Raw genomic sequence first — 25,757 nt, 5'->3', positions numbered from 1 at the left:
TTTGTTTTAACATAAATACTTCCATGAAATAAATCCCAAGTACTACATTTAAATTTTTCAGTACAATTTATTCTTATTCTTATTACATTTTAATTTGCATTTATTAAGTATCTTGGAAATATTATATTCAAATAGAACTCCAGAGAAAGGCCATTAACTAATTATTTAGCAGTCTCAGTGGGTCAGCTACCTAGTTAGCCTATTTGCCTCTCCCAGTGTACACATACTTGCTCTCTGGTGGTTATTATTATGTAATTGTCTTCAAGATGTGGCTGAAGCTTGAATCTGGTATCAGACCAAGTCTACATATCCATGAATATAGACCACTGACTACATTTAGGGTGCAGCCAATTACGATGAATCTAAAAAAGACTGGCTATTCTCTTGGGAGAAGAATATATACCCCACCCAAGTGGCAGCTCAGTTTTCTAAGAAACTCAGAAAAAAATAATCCACGAAGGGATAGAATCAATGATAAGGATAGGGATAATACTCTGAGAATAAACATAATATATACACACTGGAGTAAATAGGCTTCTCTTGAGTCCAAGCTCTTACTTTTATTTTTAAAAGTCTGATAAAAATGTACTCAATTACATTTTATACAGTAATATTTAGTGAACTTTGTCCAAAAAGACTTCTGTTTTTAAGTTCATTTGTAAAAATAACAAAAGCTTTATCACTCAATCTCTGGCCAATAAGGAAGGAAGAAAAACCTTGCTAGAAATGAATACAAATAATTTCACACAAAAGGCCAGGTGACGTAAGAATAGTATATTAATTAATATATTTTCTTTGTATTTACAATAAATCCATTTGTTAATACTGTGATAGAAAAAATAATCAGTCCACATTATGTAGTAGAAACAGGCTTTGAGGATGACCATTCCTCTCACAATAAAAACATACAAGGATTTCTCCCACAGCTAAAGTACTTTTCAACATGACAGTCTTGGGTGAAGGTATAAAACTGACAAAGTACCTTAGATATCAGCTATGTCCTAGAATCAGGAAATCAAGGGTATTACCATTAAGCAAGCAGCAGAAAGCTGTTTAAGCTTTTCCAGGACCATTTAAATAGAGTAGTTACCATGTAAGGATTTAATTTTACTTGGAGTTATAAAAAGTAAACACACTAAATTGGGTAACCGCATTAATCAAAAGCAGCCCCAAACAAAAAAGCTATCAAAAAAACCCAAAACAAGGCATTCTTATATCATGCATAAAAAGGATAATTATATAATACATATTTTAATGACCAGACCAATAAATAAATGAGGTAAATTTTACAGTTATTGAAACAAATAAACTATATTTAACCACTTAAGTGTTGCGCTGCCACTGCTTCCATTTCAAAATATAAACTAATATAATTAACCTATCATCTAAAAACTGCATACTTTGAATGTTTGTTTTTGATCCCCTTTTGAGATAGTAAAGGGGGACTGTGTAACAAAATATTATCTGAATATAAATCATCAACACCAATACAATACAATTATCATGTAATTGCCATTTTTATATGCACAGTAGAAATACTGTGAAAGCTAGAAAAAAAGATGGAAACAGACTGGCCAGAATTTTAAATTTCAGACTAACCCATGATAATCTAGAACAGGAATAAACAAAAATAAAATTTACACAACAGATACAGCTTGATATCCTTTCCAAATTCAGTAGTCCACCAGATGTACCTTCTAAACAAATCCATTACTTCAAAGTTGAAAAAGGAAGAAAACGTAAATCTCCTTTTTGAGCTTTAGTTTTCAAGTTTACGCTCTTGAAGAAGGCTAACATTACCAAGAACTGCAATACTATTTTTACAAATCTAGAATCTTTCCTTTTGTATTTTGTATTTGCTTTCCCTATTTCAGTTATTAGTAAGGGAAAAGAGAAGAAAATATTAAATTATCAAGTCAAGAATAAATATGATAGCCAGTTAATGAAACTATTAAATTGAATCAGTTGGATCAAGAATTTCCCACTACACAGCTACTGATTATCTACAGCTACCGTTGGAGTAGTAATTTAGAAGATGTCTATCATAACTACTGACAGTACTTTTCGTAATATATCAATTTCCACTTTTACTTTCTTCTCTCCCTTACCTCTTACATGAATTATTTTAACTGTGTGACAGGAAATTTTATTTTACAAACTCATTTCAATTATTGAAGAGGTGATTTTAACACCTAAGCCTGCCAATCCTGAGATGATGATGATGATGATGATGATGATGATAGGAAAACTGAAACCCAGATGATTTCTCACTCAAATTTCTGCTTTAGTTTTTTTTGGAAGATGGCTGGCAGAATAGAAAGAAGAGCCAAAATCATTAGAACAAATACTGAGTTCCAGGAAACAGCTTCCCCTGCTGTTGTAAGCTGGTACAGTGTTGTTCCTGCCTTAATCGCTACAAAAGAGGGAGGTGCAACACCTAAAAGAAAAAAGAAAAACATAACCATTTTTAAAAAATAAAATTTTATAATATATTTTATATTCACAAAATTATTCAGAACTCAAAACAGCACTGACATTATTCTAACACTTTGTAATGTACTATTTTAAACTGATTCAAATAAACCCATGTTTAAATTTTAAAAAATTAAAATTTTCTGTGTGTATAAAATTTCTTACAAGAATATAGTAATCTCTGTTTTGGTACATTGTTATTTAATTTAAAGCCCCACGGGGTGCCTGGGTGGCTGAGTCAGTTAAGCATCCGACTTTGGCTCACGTCATGATCTCAGACTGTGGTTTCAAGCCCCGTGTCAGGCTCTGTGTGCTGACAGCTCAGAGCCTGGAGCCTGCTTCTGATTCTGTGTCTCCCTCTCTCTCTGCTCCTCCCCAGCTTGTGTTCTCTCTCTCTCTCAAAAATAAATAAACATTAAAAATAAATTAAAAATAAATAAGGCCCCTCAAGTTTATTTCCATATAAAGAATTCAATCTTTCAACTACCTCTGGAGGATAAGGAATTTAAAAATTCAAGAAAATTTTCTAGAAAATAATTTAGAACATTTCTTAACAGCTTTTAAAAAAAGAATGTGCTTTGATCCAGCAATTTGCACTTTAGGAAATACTAATGTACCTGAGCAAAGACCTAGGCTCAAGGATGTCCATCAAAGCATTATAAATAACAAAAAATCTGGAAACAATCTAAATGTTCAACAATAAGATTGAGTAAACTGTCATTCATCCTTGACAGAATATACTTAAAATAAAAATGAAGTGGTAGGAGATACTCAGATATGGAAAGATACTCAAAATATGAGTAAGAACAGTTTATACCACAGCATGGATGGAACAACTACATTTTATTAAAAACCAGAACAAATTGGAAAAGTCACTTTAGCCAAAGTTGAAGTTAACTAAATCTGTGGGTATTCCATCTGTAAAATTAAAGAGATGGGGACAAAATTCTCTCTTCTGATTCTGTAACCTTATTTTACAAAATCCAAAATATCCCTAAGATTTTTAAGTTTCTCAATGAATTCTTTAAGAGAAGCAACAAAAAACTGATTTTGATTATTCTTTTCAAGATCTGTAAGTATTAACTTAAACTTTAACTGATAATAGAAGTCTGTTCACTCGTTGGTATCTAAACAACTCAAATTAAATTTGAAAGAAAAGCAGAATACTCTTACTAAAGAACCATCAGAATTCACAAAATACATAAGCATCTTTACGTCCACTAATTAATTTCAGAATTAAGTGCCAGCTCCTTGAAAGCAAGAATCCTTGTTTCCCCCATACTTTTCGTAATGCCCATAATAAATACTAATGTCAATAAAAAAGAAAATAGAATCAACTCTATTGAAAATTAAAGTTCAGTATTTCAAAATGGGCACTTTTATTATGATTAAAAAAATATCCAATAAAGTAGTCTTCTTTAAAAGAAGTAACACAGGGGCGCCTGGGTGGCGCAGTCGGTTAAGCGTCCGACTTCAGCCAGGTCACAATCTTGCGGTCCGTGAGTTTGAGCCCCGCGTCAGGCTCTGGGCTGATGGCTCAGAGCCTGGAGCCTGTTTCCGATTCTGTGTCTCCCTCTCTCTCTGCCCCTCCCCCGTTCATGCTCTGTCTCTCTCTGTCCCAAAAATAAATAAACGTTGAAAAAAAAAAATTTTTTTTTTTTAAAAAAATAAAAAAAATAAAAGAAGTAACACAAGGGCGGCTGGGTGGCTCAGTCAGTTAAGCGTCCGACTTCGGCTCAGGACATGATCTCGCAGTTCCCGCACTCGGCTCTGTGCAGACAGCTCAGAGGCTGGAGCTTGCTTCGGATCCTGTGTCTCCCTCTCTCTGCTCCTTCCCCACTCATGCTCTGTCTCTGTCTCTCTCTCTCAAAAATAAATAAACATTAAAAAAAAAATTTAAAAGAAGGAACACTTAAATCAACACAATCCAGCAAACATTTCAGGACAGCTATTTATGTATGCCAGGCTCTGTGCTGAAATATGTGCAAAGAACATGAAATCTAGCCCAGCTGGACACTGTTAGGTATGTACATGAGTTCTAACACAGCGTGAACCAGAGGCCTTACCTAGAAAAGTGCCAATAAAAAAAACTTTCAATGGCACATTTATCACAGGGGATGTGATATTAATAAACCAATTCGGCAAAAATGGTGTTATTCTCAAAAATATAATGTAGTTAATGAGATGTTCTCTATGACGCTCAACCTGTCATAAGAAAGAAACCAGTTAGGATCAAGATAAGGCCAATATCGAGAAAAAGTTCCTTAATATACTTATTTCAAATTCTCATTCCCTGATAGTTCAGAACCTATCCAGCAGAAATGATCAACATAGGAACCTGAAAATGACAATGATCTCACTACCAAAGCTAAGTAACATGAGATGAGTTTTTTTTTTTTAATTGTACATATAGCTTAATGTTGCACTGTTAGATGGCTCAACAATGACCCTTTACACCTGAAAGAGCAAAATTAAATTTATAACTATACATAAGATACATATCATGTGATTAATTTTTAACTTCCTATAATGTAAAAGGCTAGTATAGCACATCAGTAAACCTAGCTTCTAATTTAATCTTTATTTTTGTGTTATGATATATATTACATAAGTGATTCATTCATTAGATAAGTGAGATTGAACAAGTATAGGGAGATATTTAGTCAATTAAATAAAAGCAGTTTATACTTCTAAATCTTGCTTTACAAATAATGATTGTGATTTGCAGCAAAATGCTTAATTTCTCATCTCCTAGTTTGTAAAACAAAAGGGTAAGGCAGAACGATTTCCGCAATTCCTTTGAGATTTAACAGGTTGTTTCTTCCAATTCTTTCTAAAAATAAGATTTTCTCAGCAACATCATATTAAACCTTTCCGTGTAGTGGTGCCTATATTTGTCATTGCATGTCTTTGCAGAAATCCTGACTAAAGAGAACAGTCATTTCTACTGATGAAATACATTCAAGGAGTTGGTTGATAAAAGTTTTTCAGTGACTCCCTGACAGTGGACTGCATCAACACAAAACAGGTGAGGTGTCCAAATATGTGAATGTCTTCACCAGAATGATGACTTCTCTGCTCTGACTGAACTTACTAGGAATGAAGAATTACAATTACTGTTACAGTACAGAAACTGCATATTTGAAATGATTAACATTCATTATTTGCCTACTACTACTATAATTTACTTTGGTCAAAAATCATTTTTATTAAAGCCCTGAGTCTGGGTTAATTTATGTAGGGACTATACACTGACCTCCCAATTAGGCACAGAATGACACTAAACAACTTAAAAAAAAAATACATGTTTACCTGTTGTGACCATTTTACTGCTTTCTCTGTTAGGTATTTGTATACAACTGGCCTCCCAACTAAATAGGAGAGCATATAGCAGAATGAGGCACCGAGTCCAGAACACTAGGAAATAACAAAAAGCCATAAGCATTGTGTACTTTTCCATCTTAGTCACATGGATATAGTCACTTAAAGCAAAGCTCAACTAGTATATATTTTGGGGAGTTAAGGGAGGGTACTCTACATGACATCTCTCGTGCAGAGAACAAGAACCCATCTGATCCAGTCCCTTCTCAGACCAAATTATAACTAAAATGAGAATAACTAAAACAAACTGGCACTTATGATTAAACTTAGTGATTACATCCAAATAGTTAATAATAGCATCTAGCTAGCCTAAGAATAAAATTTAAAAGCGAATTTTTTTTCAACTGCTATGCTTGAAAATACCACCTCCAGCTCTGGACTTAAGTCTGTGATGCCCCTGTTCTAGGAAAAAAGCAAACTATAACATCTGCTTATGGGGGGACTTAAAAGATATTACTTAAACATTAATCACCTCTTAAAACTAATGAGTTTATGTTTACACAAACTAGTGGGACCAGAGGCCATCCTTCTCCCTCATCATTCTATCAAAAGCTACTTTTTTTCTAGTCTCCCAAATTCATTTTATATACTTACCAAACAAACAAGAAATAAGGCTAGCGGAAAGGGATAAAGAAACCCTGAGAGTATACTGAGAAATATAGAGCCTGGAATAGCAAATGTTTGCAAGCTGTTAACTTCTAAGTTAAGGATTAAAACATAATACAATGGAATTTTTAAAAGACAAATCAAACATTTCAGAAAACAAGTATCAATACAGAAGTTATCATGTTAATAAGATTATATCTGTATCTCAGTATTAAGAAAGCAAAATTGTATCTAAAAGTTTAAAAAACCATCAGTTATGATGCCTTTAACTCTAAATTGACCATTTTCTAGCATTATTATAAATACAATGCTATTAAGAGTGTGTTACTGAAAGAAAAACCAAGACAAATATCCAATGTGTTCCAGATAAAGAACTGGGCACTTTGGCAAAAGAAACAAAAGGGAGGGAAAAAAAAAAGAGAGAGAGAGAGAAAGAGAGAGAACAAAGGTCTTCAGTAATCTTATATGCTTCTCTAATGCACTGCATTTACTCCTAAATGTGTTCAAGAAACATGGTTTCTGTGGAAATCTAGGGTATGATAATTACTTGTTTCTAATTTAACTTATAAACATTTACCTCAATGCACTACTCATTAAAAAAAAAGGATAGGGGTTACACAATAAAGATCACAAACCTTACTTTTAAGAATTATGCTTTTTACTACTTCCTGTTTGCTCCCAGTTTTAGTCTGGAATCCCCCTACCCCCTTTTAAAATCCCCTAACATGATTTACTTACAAGTCAGAGTGAATTCCTTCAACGTCTATGCTTCTTTTAAAATTTCTATCTTCACCCATTCTCCTACTCTATTCATGTTTTCATCTCAATCTCCTTTCTTTTTTCTGGCTTCTTTCATCTTCAGTTTCTTGCTCTTCCACAGGATCCCTGCTGTATAAACCCACTCTGATGCCTATGAACTCAAGAAAACCTAGGCTTTCCTTGACCATTGTATTCTATCCAGCTAGTGTGCCTCACCTTCACTTCCTCAGAGGAGATTCTCTCCCTGTCTCCTTGCAACCTGACTTACTCATCCACCCGTCTCACGGCCAAAAGTAATGATTTTTTCCTGTTTTTCACTCTGATTTAACTCATTTTATAATTATGTAAAATATTTACTTGGTTCTAAAGTCAAATCTACACAATAAAGTACATCTAGAGAATGACTTCCATCCCTCTGTCATCTCTCTCCCCACAGGTAAACATTGTATTGGCTTTTAAAAATACCCTTTCTTGGGACGCCTGGGTGGCTTAGTCGGTTAGGCATCCAACTTCGGCTCAGGTCATGATCAGGCTTGTGAGTTTGAGCCCCACGACTGGCTCTGCACTGACAGCTTTAAGCCTGGAACTTCCTTCAGATTCTCTCTCTTTTTGCCCCTCCCCTGCTTGTGCTCTCTCAAAAATGAATAAACATTAAAAAAAATAATTTTTCTTTTCAAAAACAGATAAATTATCTCCTTGTGTATGTGTGTACTCATATCATCCTCCCCTGCTTAGATAAAACATTGCATACTGACTTACTATTCTGCACCTTGCTCTTTTCATTTAACATTATATCCTGGAGGTAAGAATGCCTTAACCACATAGAGAGACATTTCTCATTTTTAAATAGCTAGAGTACACTCCAGTGTTTAGACTTGCCATGGCTTATGCAACCAGTTCCCTACTGACATTTGGGTACGGATACTTCTATTTGAATATTTAAAATTCTGCATGTCCTAAATCAAAGCAAATGTTATCTTCCTTTCCCAACCCTAAGCAGGGTCCTCTACCTATTCCCTTTTTTCTCTAAACAGCCCAAAATACAAAGCCAAAGAAAGGTAACCACCAAGAACAAAACTGGTATAATACTGATAACTACTGAAGCTGGATGATGGGTACACAGGAGTCCACTGTATGATTTTCTCTACTTTAGTGTAGGTTTAAAATTTTCCATAATAAAAGAAATTTTTAAGTTACCCTAAGATTTTAGCCTTAGGGAAATAAAAAAAGAGATGATGGTGACACATTTAATGTCATCCATAGCTCAAAAGTCTTCAGTGACTACCCAATACCACTGAATATTCTAAATTCCTCAGCCTGGTACTCAAAGTCCTCTACAGTCTGAGTGCAGTGTCTGTCCTATCTCCCTACACTTGTGTCTCTATCCTCCCCTTTTCACACCCTATAGTCCAACTAAACTGGATAACTGATCACTTGTTAACCACACCCTGTGCTTGTAAGCTCTGCTCTAGATTTGCTCAGAATGAGACTGTGCCATCTCTACCCATAATTCCTTAGTGCCCCAGATGGAAATAGTTGTTCTACCTTTGAATGCTCAAAACACTAGATTTGTACTTAGAATATAATTAGTAAATTAGAAAACTGAATATGAATAAAATAATTATAATGTAAAAAGCCATTTATATTCAAGTTTGTCATTACATAATACCAGTGAAGGTACTAATACTACACTGCTGAAGACGGTGGCCACTAGCCATATGTAACTATGGAGACACTGAAATGTACATAGTCTGAACTCAAGTGCTATGAGTGCAAAACACACAAATTTCAAAGACTTAGTGTGAAAAAAGAATCTAAAAATACCTCAATTTTTATGCTGATTGCGTGTTAAAATGATAATATTTTGACATATTGGTTCAAGTAAAATGTATTACTTAAATTGATTTCAAGTGTTTTTTTACTTTTTCTAATGTCAACTAGAAAATTTAAAAATTACATGTTGTTCAATTATATTTCTATTAATTAACACTGTATCAGTTATATGCCCTAAGATAAAGTCTTTTCTTTTTTGTTCACTGAATTTTAAAAAGTATCTTTTTAATAAAGAGCTTAAGATTCAAAAGTGAAAATAGACAATTATAAGACAACATGAATTTAACAAGTTATGTTATAAAAATCTAAAATGAGATGTGAAATCATTACAATCACTTACATATCAAGGCAACAATAACAATATGCAATAAAACCTCCTGAATTGACAATATTAACCAACATATGTATTTTTACTATTAACCAATATTTAAAATGTAAAACTTAGGGGCTCCTGGGGTGGCTCAGTCGGTAAAGCGTCTGACTTTGGCTCAGGTCATGATTTCGCGGTCCTTGAGTTCAAGTCTGGCTCTGAGCTGTCAGCATAGAGCCTGGAGCCTGCTTCGGATTCTGTGTCTCCCTCTCTCTCTCTCTGCACCTCCCCTGCTCATACTCTCTGTCTTTCTCTCTCTCTCTCAAAAATAAACATTAAAAAAAATTAAAAAATTGATAAAATTTAAAACTTCAAACCAAATGTATTTTGTAATAATAAAGCCCTTCTTATACTTTCAATTCACTTTCTATAGGACAGTTTATCCTTTTCTACTAATTTGCATATGGATATTAAGACAACTAGGCTATAACATTTATAACCCCAGAGATTGTCAAGATCCATTTATGCTAACTGGTTGACTGACCTTATGAGTGGGTATCTCCTTTATCCCTCAGACATGTTATCCCTCCCAAAGCTGAGAGGCAAAGTAGGGTAAAAAAAAAAAAAAAAAGATGACTTTCCAAAGTAAACAAAAACTATATGCCTTGTTCACAAAAACCTTATAAATGCCAAATTAAAAAAAGGAATCAAGTTTTTATCTTACTTGAGGAAAATATTTTAATTTATGGTTAAAGTGTATAGAGGCAAAATAACCTTTAAGTCTAACACTAACACTATGGTTTTCCCAGATAGGTTCTAAAATGGAATTAGTAGGAAAGGGGAGCAGTTATGGATTTCTTAAAACAGTTTATGTATTATTAAATCACTTTACAAATAGCTGCCAAATAACCTGCTGAAAGACAGATGCATAATAATTATTCTCTAAATTTTTCCCAAATTTGGATTTTTCTCATAATAAATAAGATGACAAAGCACCTAAATAAAAATGTATTCTCACCAGGTAGATAAAGGAATAATGTTTGTATTATCAGCAAAAGTTTTTGTTAACATACTTAATAACAAACTGTTTATGCTAGGAACAACTGCTTCAGGGTATTTAAGAATATACTGACAACATTTATATAAGGAGGCAAGTATAGAAAAACATATATATATGTTAAATACATAATATCTAGTCTAATATAAATCCAAGAAAAGAAAATGCTAATGAATTTTACAAGAAAAAGTTTTAATTGCGAAGTCCCATAAGCCAAAAGAAATTCAGGAAATAAAACAGGAAGCAAGAATATAAAGAGTTTGAGAGAATTAATAAAGTAACTAGTTTAACTTTTAAAAATAAATGTTGGTTTCAAAAGGAGAATGATTACCTTTACAGGATCAAGAGATAATGTGTTTCATTAAACGAGAAGATTTGAAAATAGGTTGGATTAAAATAAAAGATACAAAAATCAGATTGAAGTTAAAGCCCGTAACTGGAAGACTAATCACCAGTAGCATAAGCAGTTTGAAAATACGCAGGAAGAATAAAGCTATTTTCCTGACTAATTAATACAACATATATTTCTATAAAACAAAGAAATACATCCAAGAGTTATTTTAAAAATTTATATCCTTTGAATGACTAATTTTCCACTTAAGATCTTTTTACAAAGAAACCATTAAATGGAAGAAAAAAAATCACAAACAGAAAGTTTTATAACACAACATGTATAAAAGCAAAAAATTAATTACAAATTATATCTTCAAACCTAAGGGAGTATTTTTAAAAATTATGCTGTGGTGACTATTCAAAATAAACTAAATTAAAATAATCAATTAACTAATACAATCATAAATTAAATAGATAATTATCTTGAATAATGCAGAAGAGAGGAAAATGTTTATGATAAGTGAAATAAGCAGAATACAAAAAAACTGGTAGTAAATATTCAAAAATAATAACTGAGTTGAGGAGATAGGTTTAAAGTGAGAATTTTTTCCATTTAATTTTTCAATATTTTATTTAATGTTACATGAAATTAATAACTTTTAAAAGAAAAAAATAGTTATGCATAACTAAACAGACCCTTTAAGACCTCTTTCTTGAACAAAACTAGATTAACAGTTTTTTTAGTTAAAAGGATACAAAATATATGTAGCAAAATAAGCTACAAGTACTTGTACATAAAAGGTGTCCTTATATTTGGATAAAACTTTTCCTAGAGCCTTGGCATCATCCATATCTCTGGGAACCTTCATATTCACTCTTTCTTCTCTAAAGAAATAAAATTAAAGTGAAAAATTTTAAAGCAGAAATTTGCCAAGATAATTAATATCAAAATCAAGTTCAAAACATGAAGTTTTATCCAAAATGATTTGGCGCTTTGATCTGTATTATATTAACCATAAATTCATAAGTTTTAAGTTCAAAAGTCTATAAATATTTGTTTTTAATGATTTAATATAATTTCTTGAGACATGTTATCTATGTATGAAAGTTCAGAGTGACCCAAACTAAATTAGATTAAAAGCATTTGCTCCAACGCTGGTATAAATTTTGAGTTAAAAAGTGAACTACTGATGTTAGCATATTCAAAACATATTTAACATCATTTTGGGTAATCCTCATGAGAAGCTAAAATCAATAATTAATTACAACTAAAATTAAGTAAAATTTTTGATGAATTTACAGCTCACATATCTTCTGGAATATTTCGACTCAAAGTTCAGATAAAAACTTACACATTTTTCCTTTTCTATTAATCTTACTTTATATTTGGTGCCTTATTTGGAACTGAATTTCTTACTTATAAAAGGCTCAAATAATTACGTTTGTGTTTAATGTATATTGTGCCCATTTGTTTACATGATAAAATTTAACCAATCTTTCAGAACAATGATAGATTGCTGCCTAATTTCTATAAAAATAGTAGGTAAACTGTGATTTCTCATTTATAAATTTAAAAACCAAAAAACTCTTTTTAGGGGTGTGTACACACACACACACACACACACACACACACACACACACACACAAAGAAATAAGCAGAACATAACAGGTGTATAACAGCACACTTGTACACAAGTGATGTTATCATTCTTAGAGCAGATTGGGAGCAAAGACAACCTTTATATTCTTGCCCTCTTTCAGTCAGCTCTTAACTGCCTCCTCCTTGATCAAAACCAGAAAGGATCTAAAATTCAATAACACTAATAGTAACCTAACAATATAACATGCTAGCCTCCCAAAGGCATTTACACTGACATAAGAAATCAAAGTATGAAAATAAAAATAAGTTTAATTACAAAAATTTCAAGCATGAGGAATTGTTATTGAAAGGAATTTAGAGGAAACGGGAACTTCCAAACACCCTGAAATCATATTTCACAGTTCTCCATTACCACACTAGTCTGGCTCTGGTTGAAAGTCTAACTACATTTTAGTAAGTCTTTTATGTAATCTATGATTAACATAGGTTGGTATTACTGTGGTTAAAAGGACCTGGGATATTCTGCCTTCTTAAAGTATGTTTCAGTTCCATAATCTCTTCCCTAAAATTCAAAAAACTCTGAAAACCAAAAGTTTTTCATATTTTTGTCAGAAAAAATTGACCCACACTTAAATATCATAGTCTTTTATCATGCCCATTCCTCTGCAAAAAATATTAATAAATTTGATAATGGGATCCTTCCCCAGATCCTGCTGGAGGTACTACATAACAGACAGTATTTGTTCCATGTTATCTGTCCAAAAATGGAAAAATTCTAAATTCTGAAACACATTTCACCCCAAGGTTTTGGCTAATGAGTTTTGGATGTATTTAAGATAATACAAGTTATTTTTTTTATAAAGTCCATTTCACTGTGAAAACTACCTATTCAGGTCATATCATTTCCATAAAACAGGGAAAAGAAAAAGAGCTGGGAGAGAGAGATGTGGTGGGGATAGAAATGAATGAATAGAAGCAGACAAACTGATCACAAGAAGGAAGGGAGAAACATAGATGGAAAGGTAGGGAAAGCAGAGAAGAAGAGCATCAATGGTTTTCAAACCACAGGTGTCTTTTATGGATTTTAAAATAAGCTTGCTTGGTCACTACTAGCATGAAAAATTAAATAAATAGAATAGTTTAGAAAATATCAGAGACCACCACCTGTTTCAGGAAACTTTAATTTTGTATGTATACATGTATGCAAGTGAGCGGGGTACAAGGGACAGGCACATGCCTGCAGGATCATGACATAAAAATCTATTTCTTAATATAGTTATATATATATTTTTAATTTGAAAGCCATTAGAAAGATGAGGCTTTAATTACAGGAGCAGTGCTAGGAAAACCCTGCACAGAAAATCAGGAGGCATGTTTGGGAAAGAGTATTTAAATAAGTGTCACTAGAGACTTGCTACAAATCATGATAGCTAATATACACTCACCATGACAGTTCTGTTGCTTCAAATTAGTTTAACTTTTAATCTACTTTATCTATAAATGTCTAGGCATTTTTCAGTTTCTTTCTGTATACTTACTCACTAAGCTGAGGAAAATTTTTATATACCAAAAACATAACAAAAGCTGCAGATAAGAAAATGGACACCAATATAAGAAGTGACATTCTTGCTGACCCAGCTTCTGCACAGGCTTTTTCTGAAAGGGAAAAAAAAAAAAAAAAAAGCTATAATTAAGATAAATATTTTTAAAAGACAGTATTCCAAGTCAGCAAATAATTTCCTTAACGACTTTCCTCCCCAATAAACTGTTCATACTTTTGCTCAGTTTTAACATAAAAATTTAACTCCTAATGTATTTGCCATTTATTAACCAGGCATATTGCTTCGGGGGGATATACCCATTTCAGAAGCATGAAAAAACAGAACACCAGAATTTGCAGCACTGATTTGCTGATAAGCCAAAGGAGAAAAGATGGCATTGCTCTAGTTACTATCACTGACTTTCAAATGTATTTATATTGGGAGCTGACAACATAGACAGAATGCCCTCTTAGGAAAAATGAGGTAAAGTGGCAATTACTTCAACTGTCACAAGAACCCAGAAACTGACTAATACAACTGGTGAATGTTAATACAGTACTTTTTACACCAAACGCTTCAGAATATAGTTGAGCCTCAAATGTTTTGGGTGGCTCTCTGGGACTCCAAGAATGGCAGAATTTGTTCACATTCCCTCACAAGGTACTCTTCGTGTTATCTAAAAAATTATATGCAACATAAAAGTATAGGGTACATGAGTGGCTCAGTCGGTTGAGCGTCTGACTCTTGATTTTGGCTCAGGTCAAGATCCCAGCATCATGGGATTGAGCCCAGTGTCAGGCTCCTTGCTGAGTGTGGAGCTTGTTTAAGATTCTCTCTCTCTCTCCCTCTGCCCCTAATCCCCCGCTCACATGCTCTCTAAATATAAAAATAAAAATAAAAATAAATAAATAAAAAGATAAAAGTATGGAATGAGATCCAGGAAAGAGCAAGTAGAAGAATGAGCAAGAATGAGCTGTTTTTATCAGGAAGTAGTCAATAGTGGGGAGGCAAGGCCAAGATACCTTAGTAGTGCTCTCTGTGGAAACAGAAGTGGTAGCATAATTTTTATTGCGCACATTTACCATTATTCCATGTACATACTTTTAACGCTCAGGGGATTAAAAAATATGTGTATACCATAAGAATTACTTTTAGTTCTCTGAGAATGAATCTACCACTATGCCCCTCCCTAACTACTGCCTGTGTAACTTTTATACATACTTTTTATGAAGTGTCCTAAAACAAATGCCTGTACTCTATTTGTTCATTTGGCAAATTCTTCTTCTCAAACATTTATATAAACGTATTAGATAGGTGTCACTGCACAGTTGAGTAACACCCTCCTCCTCAGGGAAACTTCCTCATATTCCCCTTCCTCTCAAAGGGGCTAATCTCATTGGCCCTATTACAGTTTGATTCCAACACTCTACCTTCCCAAACAACAGAAGGCTAACTTGCCCAAGGTTGGACACCTGACTCAAGTAGAAACTCATTATTGGCTGACCAAATTGTCTCTTGAAAATTTGAACTAAAAGAGATACTGTTGTCAAGAGGTGGTATGTCTTGAGGCTGAAAGATCAAGCAGTGAAGGCCACAGATAATGACAAGGCAGGCCAAAGACATGTACCAGAAAATCTAAGAGTGGAGGTTAAAATAAAAACCCAGAGAGCCCAAGTGGGAGCTATAGCTAACCTACTTGTTAACTTCTAACTTTCCACTTCCCTTAAAGCCTAGCTATATTTCATTTCTTGCTAACGGATGCCAGTGAGATTGCCTCTTTAAAAAAAAAAAAAAGTTGGGGTGCCTGGGTGGCTCAGTCTGTTAAGCGGCCGACTTCGGCTCAGGTCATGATCTCGCGGTCCGTGGGTTCAAGCCCCACATCGGGCTCTGTGCTGACCGCTCAGAGCCCGGAGCCTGTTTCAGATTCTGTGTCTCCCCCTCTCTCTGACCCTCCCCCATTCATGCTCTGTCTCTGTCTCAAAAATAAATTAAAAAAAAGTTAAAAAAAATTAAAAAAAAAAAGTTTTAAAGTTTATTTTAGAGAGAGAATATAGCAGGGGCAGAGAGAGAGGGAGACACAGAATCCAAAGCAGGCTCCAGGCTCTGAAATGTCAGCACAGAGCCCATGCAAGGCTTGAACTCACAAACTGCGATATCATGACATGAGCTGAAGTTGGACGCTTAACCAACTGAGCCACCCAGGAGCCCCGAGATTGTCTCATATATTTAGAAGAATCTCCTTTTTTATTGGTGCTAGTTTAAACTTATTTCTGCTCCTTTCAACCAAAAAGCCTTAACTAAAAGACAAACTTCATTTTTATACCTTGTCTCATTTTATTGTAGTTTTATATATTTTACAACTGAATTGGTAAGATTTTGCCCAATTCTATGTTAAACATGGAGTAATACAAACCACCTAGCTCCACGCAAGGTGTATTGTGTGAAGTACATGAATTGGTATCACCAGGAGCTTGTTAGAAATGCAGATTCAGAGGGCGCCTGGGTGGCTCAGTCAGTTAAGCATCCAACTCTCAGTTTCAGCTCAGGTCATGATCTCCTGGTTCTTGAGATCAAGCCCCGCATTGGGCTCTATGCTGACAGAGCAGAGCCTGCTTAAGATCCTCTCTCTCTGCCCCTCCCCTGCTAGCTCACTCTCTCTGTTTCTCAGAATAAACATTAAAAAATGCACATTCTCAGGCCAACATGCCAAAACTACTAAATCAGAATCTGTGTTTTAATAAGATACCCAGGTGATCTGCATGTACATTAAAACTTAAGAGAAAACAATATGGCCCACTTTGCCTATTTTATAGGTAAGTAAATAGAGGCCCTAAGGAGGTTACACTATTAAAAAAATTCCTAAGGAACTGAATGGCATAAAGTATATCCCCAAAGCCCTTTAATATCCATGTATAATCAACTCATAATTTCTGCTATAACACAAATTGCTTAGGTTTGGTGCTTTGATATACCAGATACAAATTGTTCTTATCTGTTCATTAAAGCTGACTTTCTGAAAGACGATATTAGGTTTATCAAGCTCTAGTATGTGAACACTAAAGTTAAAAAAAAAGAATTTACTTCAAACATTAAAAAAAAAAAGGACTGTACTTCAAAAACCAAGTTACAAATAGAAATTTACTTGCTCATATCATACTTTTTTTTAAATATTATTTTTTTTTAAGTTTATTTATTTTGAGAGAGAGAGAGCATGAGCTGCAGAGGGGCAGAGAGAGGGACAGACAGAATCACAAGCAGACTTGGTACAGAGCCCCACGTAGGGTTTGAACTCATGAACAATGAGATCATGACCTGAGCTGAAATCAAGAGTTGGATGCTTAACTGATGGAGCCACCCAGGCACTCCACTCATATCATATTTCTAAAATTTACTGCAGGAAGCAATGGGATCATAAAATACTACAAAAGATGGCTTCAATGGAGTAATAAACCAGGATGCCTGCCACTGAACACTATAGTTCATTAATCCACTAATGTATTTGTATGTTTTGCAGCACAGAAAATTGAACAGAGACCTTAAACATCTGAGGTGGGCATAATATGAAAAGATCTCTGCAGAATCTTATGATAACAAATGCCTAATTGTCAATATCTTTGCCTTGGTTACGATATCTAATTCAATGCTTCTCTTGAGAATTTAAGAAATCATATTTACTCACTCTAAAAAGAAAAGAATAATCAGCCAAAAGTGACAAAAAAAATCAGTGTGCAATAAAACCAATTCAACCAAAAATGTATTTTTTTTAATTTTTTTATTTGTTATTTATTTTTTTAAAGTTTCTTTATTTTGAGAGACAGAGAGAGCAGAGGAGGGGCAGAGAGAGAGGGAGCCTCAGGGAGCTCGGCACAGAGCCTAATGTGGGGCTTGAACTCATGAACCGTGAGATCATGACCTGAGCCAAAACCAAGAGTCAGACGCTTAACTGACTGAGCCACTCAGGCGCCCCCAAAAATGTGATTTTAAATAGAAAATCTACTGAAACACAAACTTCTCACAAGGCTAAAATTTTATTTTCCTACTTTGTTAAATAAAGAGGTAATCCACAGGAAAAGAAATAAAAGTAATATATAAACATTGAGGTTTATGGCATAGTTTTCTATGGGCTGACATCAAAGCAAAGTGTATGTACACACACATACTCTGTACAATTATTCGAAAGGCCTGCTACTTCTTAAAGGCATGCTACTTTTAAATCTACCTGGAATTAACTTGCTCAGCCTTCACTTTTCATTTACTTCCCTGCTTGAATCAAGTCCAGAGTACAAAAAGGACTGATACAAATAATTTAATATTACTGGCATCTTTTAAACTCTTCAAAACCACTGTTTTTGTTGTTGTTGTTGTTTTTCATATGGCAGACATTTGTGCACACAAGAATTACTGGTAAGAATAAATGGCTGATATCCCCCCAACCCCCACCTCTTTCCCGGTACTTTCCTTTAGGACTTCTGCTCTGCAAGGTATGCAGTCAAATGTAGAGTTGCTTAGGACGATCTGCTGAGCATCTATTATGTACAAAATGTTTTCCTCAATCTCTGCTTCTAAGAAACTGATAGCACCATTAGCTAGATTACCAAGGAATGAATGGCACAAAGGGGTTTTGAGTATATAGGAAAGCAAGATTACTGGGCTGGAGTAATGGAGGCAAGATTCACAGAGCAGGTAGAAACATGGTTGAAGACTAAAAGATAAGAAGAATTTACAGCTTTCTAATCCATACTGTAGTTAAATATAAAAAGATTTCAACAGGTTATACAGTTCTCTTAAATTAATAATTAGGGATGCCTGGTTGGCCCAGTCAGTAGAACAAGAGACTCTTGATCTTGGGTTGTGAGTGAGCCCCACATTGGGTATAGACATTACTTAAAAATAAAATCTTTAAAAAAAAATTAAGTAAGACATTAAGCAAGCTAGCTTTAAAGTTAAACTATAATATTTTCTTCCCATTATTCATTTGCCAGTCCTAAGTAAGGAGTCAGAGGGAAGAAAGGTGTCAGGCAACATTTAACTGGACTACAGAACACTACCCTGAATGCTCCCAGAGTACACATTTTCTCTGACTGCTACTTGTTGTCTTACAGTTGGATGATGAAACACATAGACATTTGAATAAAATTAACCTCCATGTTTAACTTGATACCTATTTTCTGCACTCTTTAAAATTAGGAAAATGTTGTCAAGCATTGTGTTCAACAGTAACACAGAAAACAAACTGATGAGAATGCAGAAACTAAATGACCTTCAATATTGAAGCTCTCCTTTCTTTTAAAAAAAAAATTTTTTTTTAACGTTTTATTTATTGTTGAGACAGGGAGAGACAGAGCATGAACAGGGGAGAGTCAGAGAGAGGGAGACACAGAATCTGAAACAGGCTCCAGGCTCTCAGCTGTCAGCACAGAGCCAGACGCGGGGCGTGAACTCACGGACCGCGAGATCATGACCTGAGCCGAAGTAGGCTGCTTAACCGACTGAGCCACCCAGGCGCCCCTGAAGCTCTCCTTTCTTTCACACTAACTGGTAACTAGGGGTTGTTAGATATTATGATTCAACAATTATTCTTGAGTGTAATTCTATTAAGTCCAGAGACTAGCATGTAATTGATTTAGAGTTCTACACAAATAAAAGTTGAAAATCTTGTTTTAATAATAATTATACATCTACATGTATAGCATACATTTTTATAATGTGCCATGTCATTTAGCATTTAGAGCTACCCACAACAGTACTTTACACATTCATTAACCTTCACATCTTCCATCATACTAATTCCCAATCTGAATTATCCCCATATTCTGCTTTCCAACCTCCTCCCAGGGGAAAATCACTATTAGACTACTAGAGAAAGTCAAGATTATGTTCTCTTAGCCTACAAATTCACAATTTTTTCTATCTTCAAATAAGGTTATCACTAGCAAATAATCCTTTCACAGCACACTCCAAAAGGGCTATTTCAAGTCTCTTCAAGCCTTTAATTCTATCTTCATTAATTCTCAAACAATGACACTCCCTCCACACTTCATTGAGCTTCCCAATCTCTACCTTAAGATCTGTTCCTCAAATTATCCTCCCTTGCTCCTTTCCCCTTATCTTTGCATTAAATGCCAACACACTTCCTTCCAGATTTTGCTCAAAGAATTGTCTCTTCTCTATGCACCCAGTATCTTCAATTCTTCCTCTTAAGATCACCTTTTCTCTAACTCCTAATATGCATATATCCATTCTGAAAAGTCATAACCTTAATGGCCCTATAGTAGCTCCCTATTTTCGTTATTTTCATATCAAAATCTTTTGAGGGGCATAGGGAGACTTAGTCAGTTGAGCACCCAACTCTTAATTTCGCCTCAGGTCATGATTCCAGGGTCATGGGATCAAGACCCGAGTCAGGTTCCACACTGATCATGGAGCCTGCTTTAGATTCTCTTTCTCTCTCTCTCTCTCTCCCTCCCTCTCCCGTGCTCACTCTCTCTTAAATACATACATACATACATACATACATACAAAAAAAACCTTTGAAAAGCAAAATCTTCCTAAATCTGCAAGATTTTAGGAATGACTCTACTGGTCATCAGGTCCATCAGGTCATCAGGTTCTCAACATTCAATGTTTTCTAAACTTACTTGATTCTACCATGAAGAAGCAAAAGACCCATCTCTTTACAGAAACTCTAACAAGTGTTCAAGGTCACAAGAATCTACTGCAGTATTTTTGTAAGTAAATTTTATTCCAAGGGCTTTAGAATTTTTTTTAATTTTTAAAAATAAAAAAATGGTAGCAGTATCATCAAGTATAAATGTAAACAGCTAAGATAACTATAAAATACAAATAATTGACTATTACACACACAAAACATGTTTGTAGGTAGCAGACAAAATGGCACTACCAATTTTGTACGAAAGCTCATTCTCTAAGGATTATGCCCTGCAATTGTGGTACCATTCAATCCACATACCTTCAGACTCAGTTAACCACTTTCAGATGCTTCCCACCTCCATTCACCAAAGACTGAGATCAAGCTTATAATAAATTTCTTCGTAATCCTAAAAGATTCATCATCCATTTAGATGATCCACCCAGGCTCAAAAGTCTTTAAGGTTCATTTCTATTCAACTTTAGCCACCCACTTCCAGCGACACACTAAGTTCTCACATCCCAAGACTGCTCTACCTTGGACATTTTAAATTCCAGCATGCTATTCCTTGATCACCTTTATTCTTTCGTGAGCTTATTCCCTCCACTTTCTCCCTTCTCTTGGGCTCCTCACTTTTCTTCCTTCCATGCCCAACCTCGATTTCATGATGTATCATCTGAAGCAACACCTTTGATTAGAATCCTTACCCTTTTCTTATATCTAATCTAACCCAATACCAGTTATAAATTCACCTTCTTCACGAAGATGGTTGAGCACAAATAGAGAAAAATCATGAGTGACCCATCACAGGATCCATCTTTGGGAAAACTGAGTTAGCCTCATTCCTACTCCCATTTTTTTAGGTGTCAAACATGAATCAGGTTGAGCCAATCTGATAACAGTGATAGGTTCAGGGACAAGCATTTGATCTGAGACAGTCTAATCAGTGTGAATATTTAGATTTTTTATTGGCAATGCTAGGAAAAACATTATCAAAGTTATCAAGGACATATTTAGGTTACCTGGACCTTCACAAGAAATCAACCTTAAGGTAAAGCTGACATCAAAGATATGAAAGAAATCTGATCCTGATCACTGGGCTCATTGGGCCACTGGTTCCAGGCTGAAGCCAGGGAATCCCACTTAATCTATCAATTTTTTAGTTATATATATCAATCAACCTTCTTTCAGCAAGGGTTTCAATTGTATTTTCTATTGATAAGCACAAAAATCCTGATACATAATATTTTGGTTGAGACTGTCTCAACAAATTATACTAACACCTTGGTTGACATCCAGTTGCCAATTTTAGTCTCAACTCCCGGTTATCAGTAATCAGAGCTTCTTTCTTCCTCTAAGCCAGTACCTTGCTCACAGCAGATGCTCAAAGAATATTTACTGAACCAAATAAACAAGGCAGGATCTAGAACAGGCATCTGAGAGGGGTGTATTATCCAAAGTTGAACAATATTGTCTTCTAAAAGTAGTAAAATCAACTTTGAGACAATGTTTCTCAAACATTTTTGGCTGCAATCACAATAAACGGCTTTATATCATGATTAGTACACACAAAAATCTATAAAACGAAAAATAAAATTCAAAGAACACTTATGCCCTACTACATGTGAAGCACTCTATTTTCTCTTCCATTTTTTAAAATGACTCATCATTACCCATCAAACTGATCTCACAGTGCTCTCGCTGCTCACAAGGATGATGATCTATATATATTTAAAAAACACAGTCCTAGCAGTTCTCTTGAATCGAAGTGGGAAACTTCTATGACTTGCTAGTAAACAAATCAGCCAGAACAAATAACACAGAAGAAAATAAAATACCCTCATTCAGGCACTCTTGCATGTAGATTAGATCAAGAGCCTCATAAGTGCTTCTTACTTACTCTTCCTCATCATGCAAGAATTAGACTCTCAGTGTTATTATCTTGGTCAAGTCTTCACAGTGGTCCTCAGTCTGTAAGGCTCAGATGTTAGACTAGAGATCAGAGTCATGGCAAGGAATCCACTAAAACATACCAAACACTGCATGTAGAATGTAAAGTAGTTCAAGCATACACACAATGACAACTATTTGTCAAAGTTACCTAGATGTATTTCTCAATTAAGAGTTAACTAAAATTTGGGGCGCCTGGGTGGCTCAGTCAGTTAAGCGTCCAACTCTTGATTTTGGCTCAGGTCATGACCTCACAGTTCACAACACTCAGCCAGCCCCACATCAAGCTCTTCTCCTTCTCTCTCTGCCCCTCCCCCACTTGCTCTCTCTCTCTCTCAAAAATAAACATTAAAAAAAAGTTATTAAAATTTTTATCTCTTCTCCAAAACCTTTAATTTTTTTGAGATGTTAAACCAGATACCATCTGCAATTAACAAAAATTGCTTTTCATAATCTGGAAAATTGGTTGCTAAGTAGTTACTAATGACACCACATCACCAGCTCATTACCATTACCATAAGCAACCAAACCCTATCATGTAAGGGATCTACAAAATCTTTTGCCCAGAGAAAGAATTCCTAACACTAATTAAAGAGAGAGACACAGAGACAGAAACTGAGAGGCAGAGAAGAAAAAGAAAACACTGGAAATCACTAATTAACAGGATGGATCAAAAAACTAACTTTGCAATGAGGCGCCGGGGTGGTTTGGTCACCTGGGTGGTTTGGTCGGTTAAGCAACCACTCTTGGTTTCAGTTCAGGTCGTGATCTCTCATGGTTTGTGAGCTTGAGCCCTACATCTGGTTCTGCGCTAGCAGTGTGGAGCCTGGTTGGGATTCTCTCTCTCCCTCTCTCTCTGCCCCTCCCCTGCTGTCTCTCTCTCAAAATAAATACATAAACATTAAAAAAAAAACAAAAACAGGGGCGCCTGGGTGGCGCAGTCGGTTAAGCGTCCGACTTCAGCCAGGTCACGATCTCGCGGTCCATGAGTTCGAGCCCCGCATCAGGCTCTGGGCTGATGGCTCAGAGCCTGGAGCCTGTTTCCGATTCTGTGTCTCCCTCTCTCTCTGCTCCTCCCCCGTTCATGCTCTGTCTCTCTCTGTCCCAAAAATAAATAAACGTTGAAAAAAACAAAACAAAACAAAACAAAACCACTAACTTCGCACTTAAATCCCTCTGTACCAACATTATTTTGATCATGGCCAACCTTATCTCCTGCTATACCCAACAGAAATCCTCCATTCCTGACAAATTAATGTTAATAAGTTTGCTGACATAAAGATTCACACTAACTTTCCAGCTTAATGTTTCCTCCGCCCAGAATCCCTTACCTTCTCTCTAACAATGCAAACCCTACTTCTTCCTGAAGGCATGCCTTCACATCTCCCTCTATCCTTCTATAGATGTGTAGTGCACAGAAGTTGTTTGATAGCATCATAAAAATAATTGTGTTAATGGGTTATTCTAAAGATAAAAGATAAACAATTATAAAAGCATTTTGGAGGTTTCAAGGTTTTATTTTCCAAATAGCTTTAGGTTAAAACAACAAAAATCAGTAATAAAAAAAATTGCTACTGCAAACCAAATGACAATCTTTAGAAATGATCTATCTGGAAAGACTTCCTGAAGAAGTCTTCAGGACACACTTGGATTACTGTCACTCTCCATAACAGCATCTTCAAAACAACGTTCCTTTAATTTAGAGTGGATTTATACTTAAACAACAATTCATTTCTGGGGTTTTGAAGTTATTTGGCTCTACTGTCTATAAGATGGAGAAATACCCAAATACATAAAGCCTAAAAAGTCAAATTAGACTAAAGACATTTTAAACTAAAGTGTGCAATACATTATTGTTGTCTATACTTATGATGTTGCTAGACAGTCTTCAAAGACCCTCTCCCTACTCATCACCGGTGGTGGACCACAATGGCCATTTGTTACGATCCCTTCAAGTTTATGGGCTTTTTAAAAAATATTTAAAGAATTTAATCATTTTAACTTTTGAAAAGCAGTGAAAACCTCTATGCCAAGATGGAATCAAAGTATTTAGCTTCCAGGTATGCTTTCTTCTTAAAATAATATTTAAAGTTCAGAGAAATGCCAGAATGGTGTAATGGAAAAAAGCTTGAGAATGGGAGATCTCAGCTATGATAATAATTAACATTTATTTAGTCTCCACACAAGCCATTACACTAAATGCTTTACATCCATTATTTTTGCGTAATCCACACGGCAAGCTAAGCTATTATTACTATCACCTTTGTCATCCCCACTGTACAGTTTAGACACTGAGTTTTTAAAGATAACAAGTCCAAAGTCATAAGTGGTTGAGCAGGCCACTTGGAAGTGGCACCTGGACATAGTTAAATCCTTGCTCTTAACTACTACTCGACTAATCTTGTGACTTTATGCAAGTTCCATATCCACTCTGGGCCTCAGTTTCCTCATCAGTGAAAATAAAGCAAGAGTCTTTAAGTTCCTTCCAGCTCTGTCTAGCTTCAATATTATGAAGCTTACAACCTCTCTGAGCTTCAAACAAGCCAGTGTCATCACTTCTTTTAATTGAATTCAACTACAACAGCATTTACGAGCCACCTCCTAAGTGTCTGGCCTTGAGGTGGGCAGTGGCCCAAGCAAGCCCAGGTCCCTAACCCTCTCTGCTCCCACGCCCCTGGGTGCCAAGCAGGCCCCCTCGAAAATCCCTGGGACAGACCGGGGTCCTTTCTACTCCGAAGCCCCTCCGGCACACTACCCCCTCTGGGCCAACCCCAGCTCTGATTCCGGTTCTACTCACCCTTCAAGTAGTCTCCGCTGCCTGGCGTCATGAGACCGCGCGTCCCCGCTGCCCTGTCCCCCACAGGGGTCGTGTGGAGTGCCCCCGTCTGCGATCTTTCGGCGACTCTGCCTTTCGCCATGGCTGCTGCAGGGAAGGTGAAGGAAGAGAGGTGATGCTGCCCCAGCTTAACAACACCTCCGCCTCAGGCTCCTTACACCAGGGGCCGCAGCCGCAGCCACAGCCACTTCCGGGGCGACCACCTCACCTGAGACGACCTCAGCCCGGAGAGCACAGCGACGCTCGGCTGAAACCTACAGCGCCCACTCGGAGTAGGCTCCGCCCCGTGCCACCCCCGTGCCTCGCGCGCTCACGCTCGCCCAGTAACCGCGAGACAAGTCAGGGCCCTGGCCCACCCCGTTCACTGCCCCGCCCCTGCTCACGACTGTATAGAACATGCGCAGTCGCAGTCCCGGAGTCGGTAGTAGCT

General features: G+C 35.8%; 1 protein-coding gene across 2 annotated transcripts; it reads right to left on the bottom strand.

Annotated features, from left to right (window-relative positions):
- Nucleotides 1-759: 759 nt before the first annotated feature.
- On the bottom strand, nt 760-25,689 carry TMEM41B (transmembrane protein 41B). Of its 2 annotated transcripts, none has more exons than XM_025928394.2 (8): nt 25,536-25,689; nt 25,289-25,414; nt 13,890-14,007; nt 11,508-11,636; nt 6,448-6,541; nt 5,785-5,889; nt 4,539-4,677; nt 760-2,437 (listed from the first exon to the last, which is right to left on the bottom strand). In XM_025928394.2, exons 2-8 carry the CDS (start codon nt 25,407-25,409, stop codon nt 2,268-2,270), a joined length of 876 nt encoding a protein of 291 aa, XP_025784179.1. In that variant the 5' UTR covers nt 25,410-25,414; nt 25,536-25,689; the 3' UTR covers nt 760-2,267. The 2 variants fall into 2 exon arrangements, with proteins under 2 accessions (XP_025784179.1, XP_086534149.1); XM_086678023.1 differs by having other exon boundaries at nt 25,289-25,411; nt 25,536-25,624.
- Nucleotides 25,690-25,757: the final 68 nt, after the last annotated feature.

This window comes from Puma concolor, chromosome D1, assembly GCF_028749965.1.
Source record: "Puma concolor isolate L17-30 chromosome D1, mPumCon1.1.hap2, whole genome shotgun sequence".
Taxonomy (NCBI): domain Eukaryota; kingdom Metazoa; phylum Chordata; class Mammalia; order Carnivora; family Felidae; genus Puma; species Puma concolor.
The sequence above is the reverse complement of the archived record's forward strand: the minus strand, read 5'-3'. Positions and strand labels throughout refer to the sequence as shown.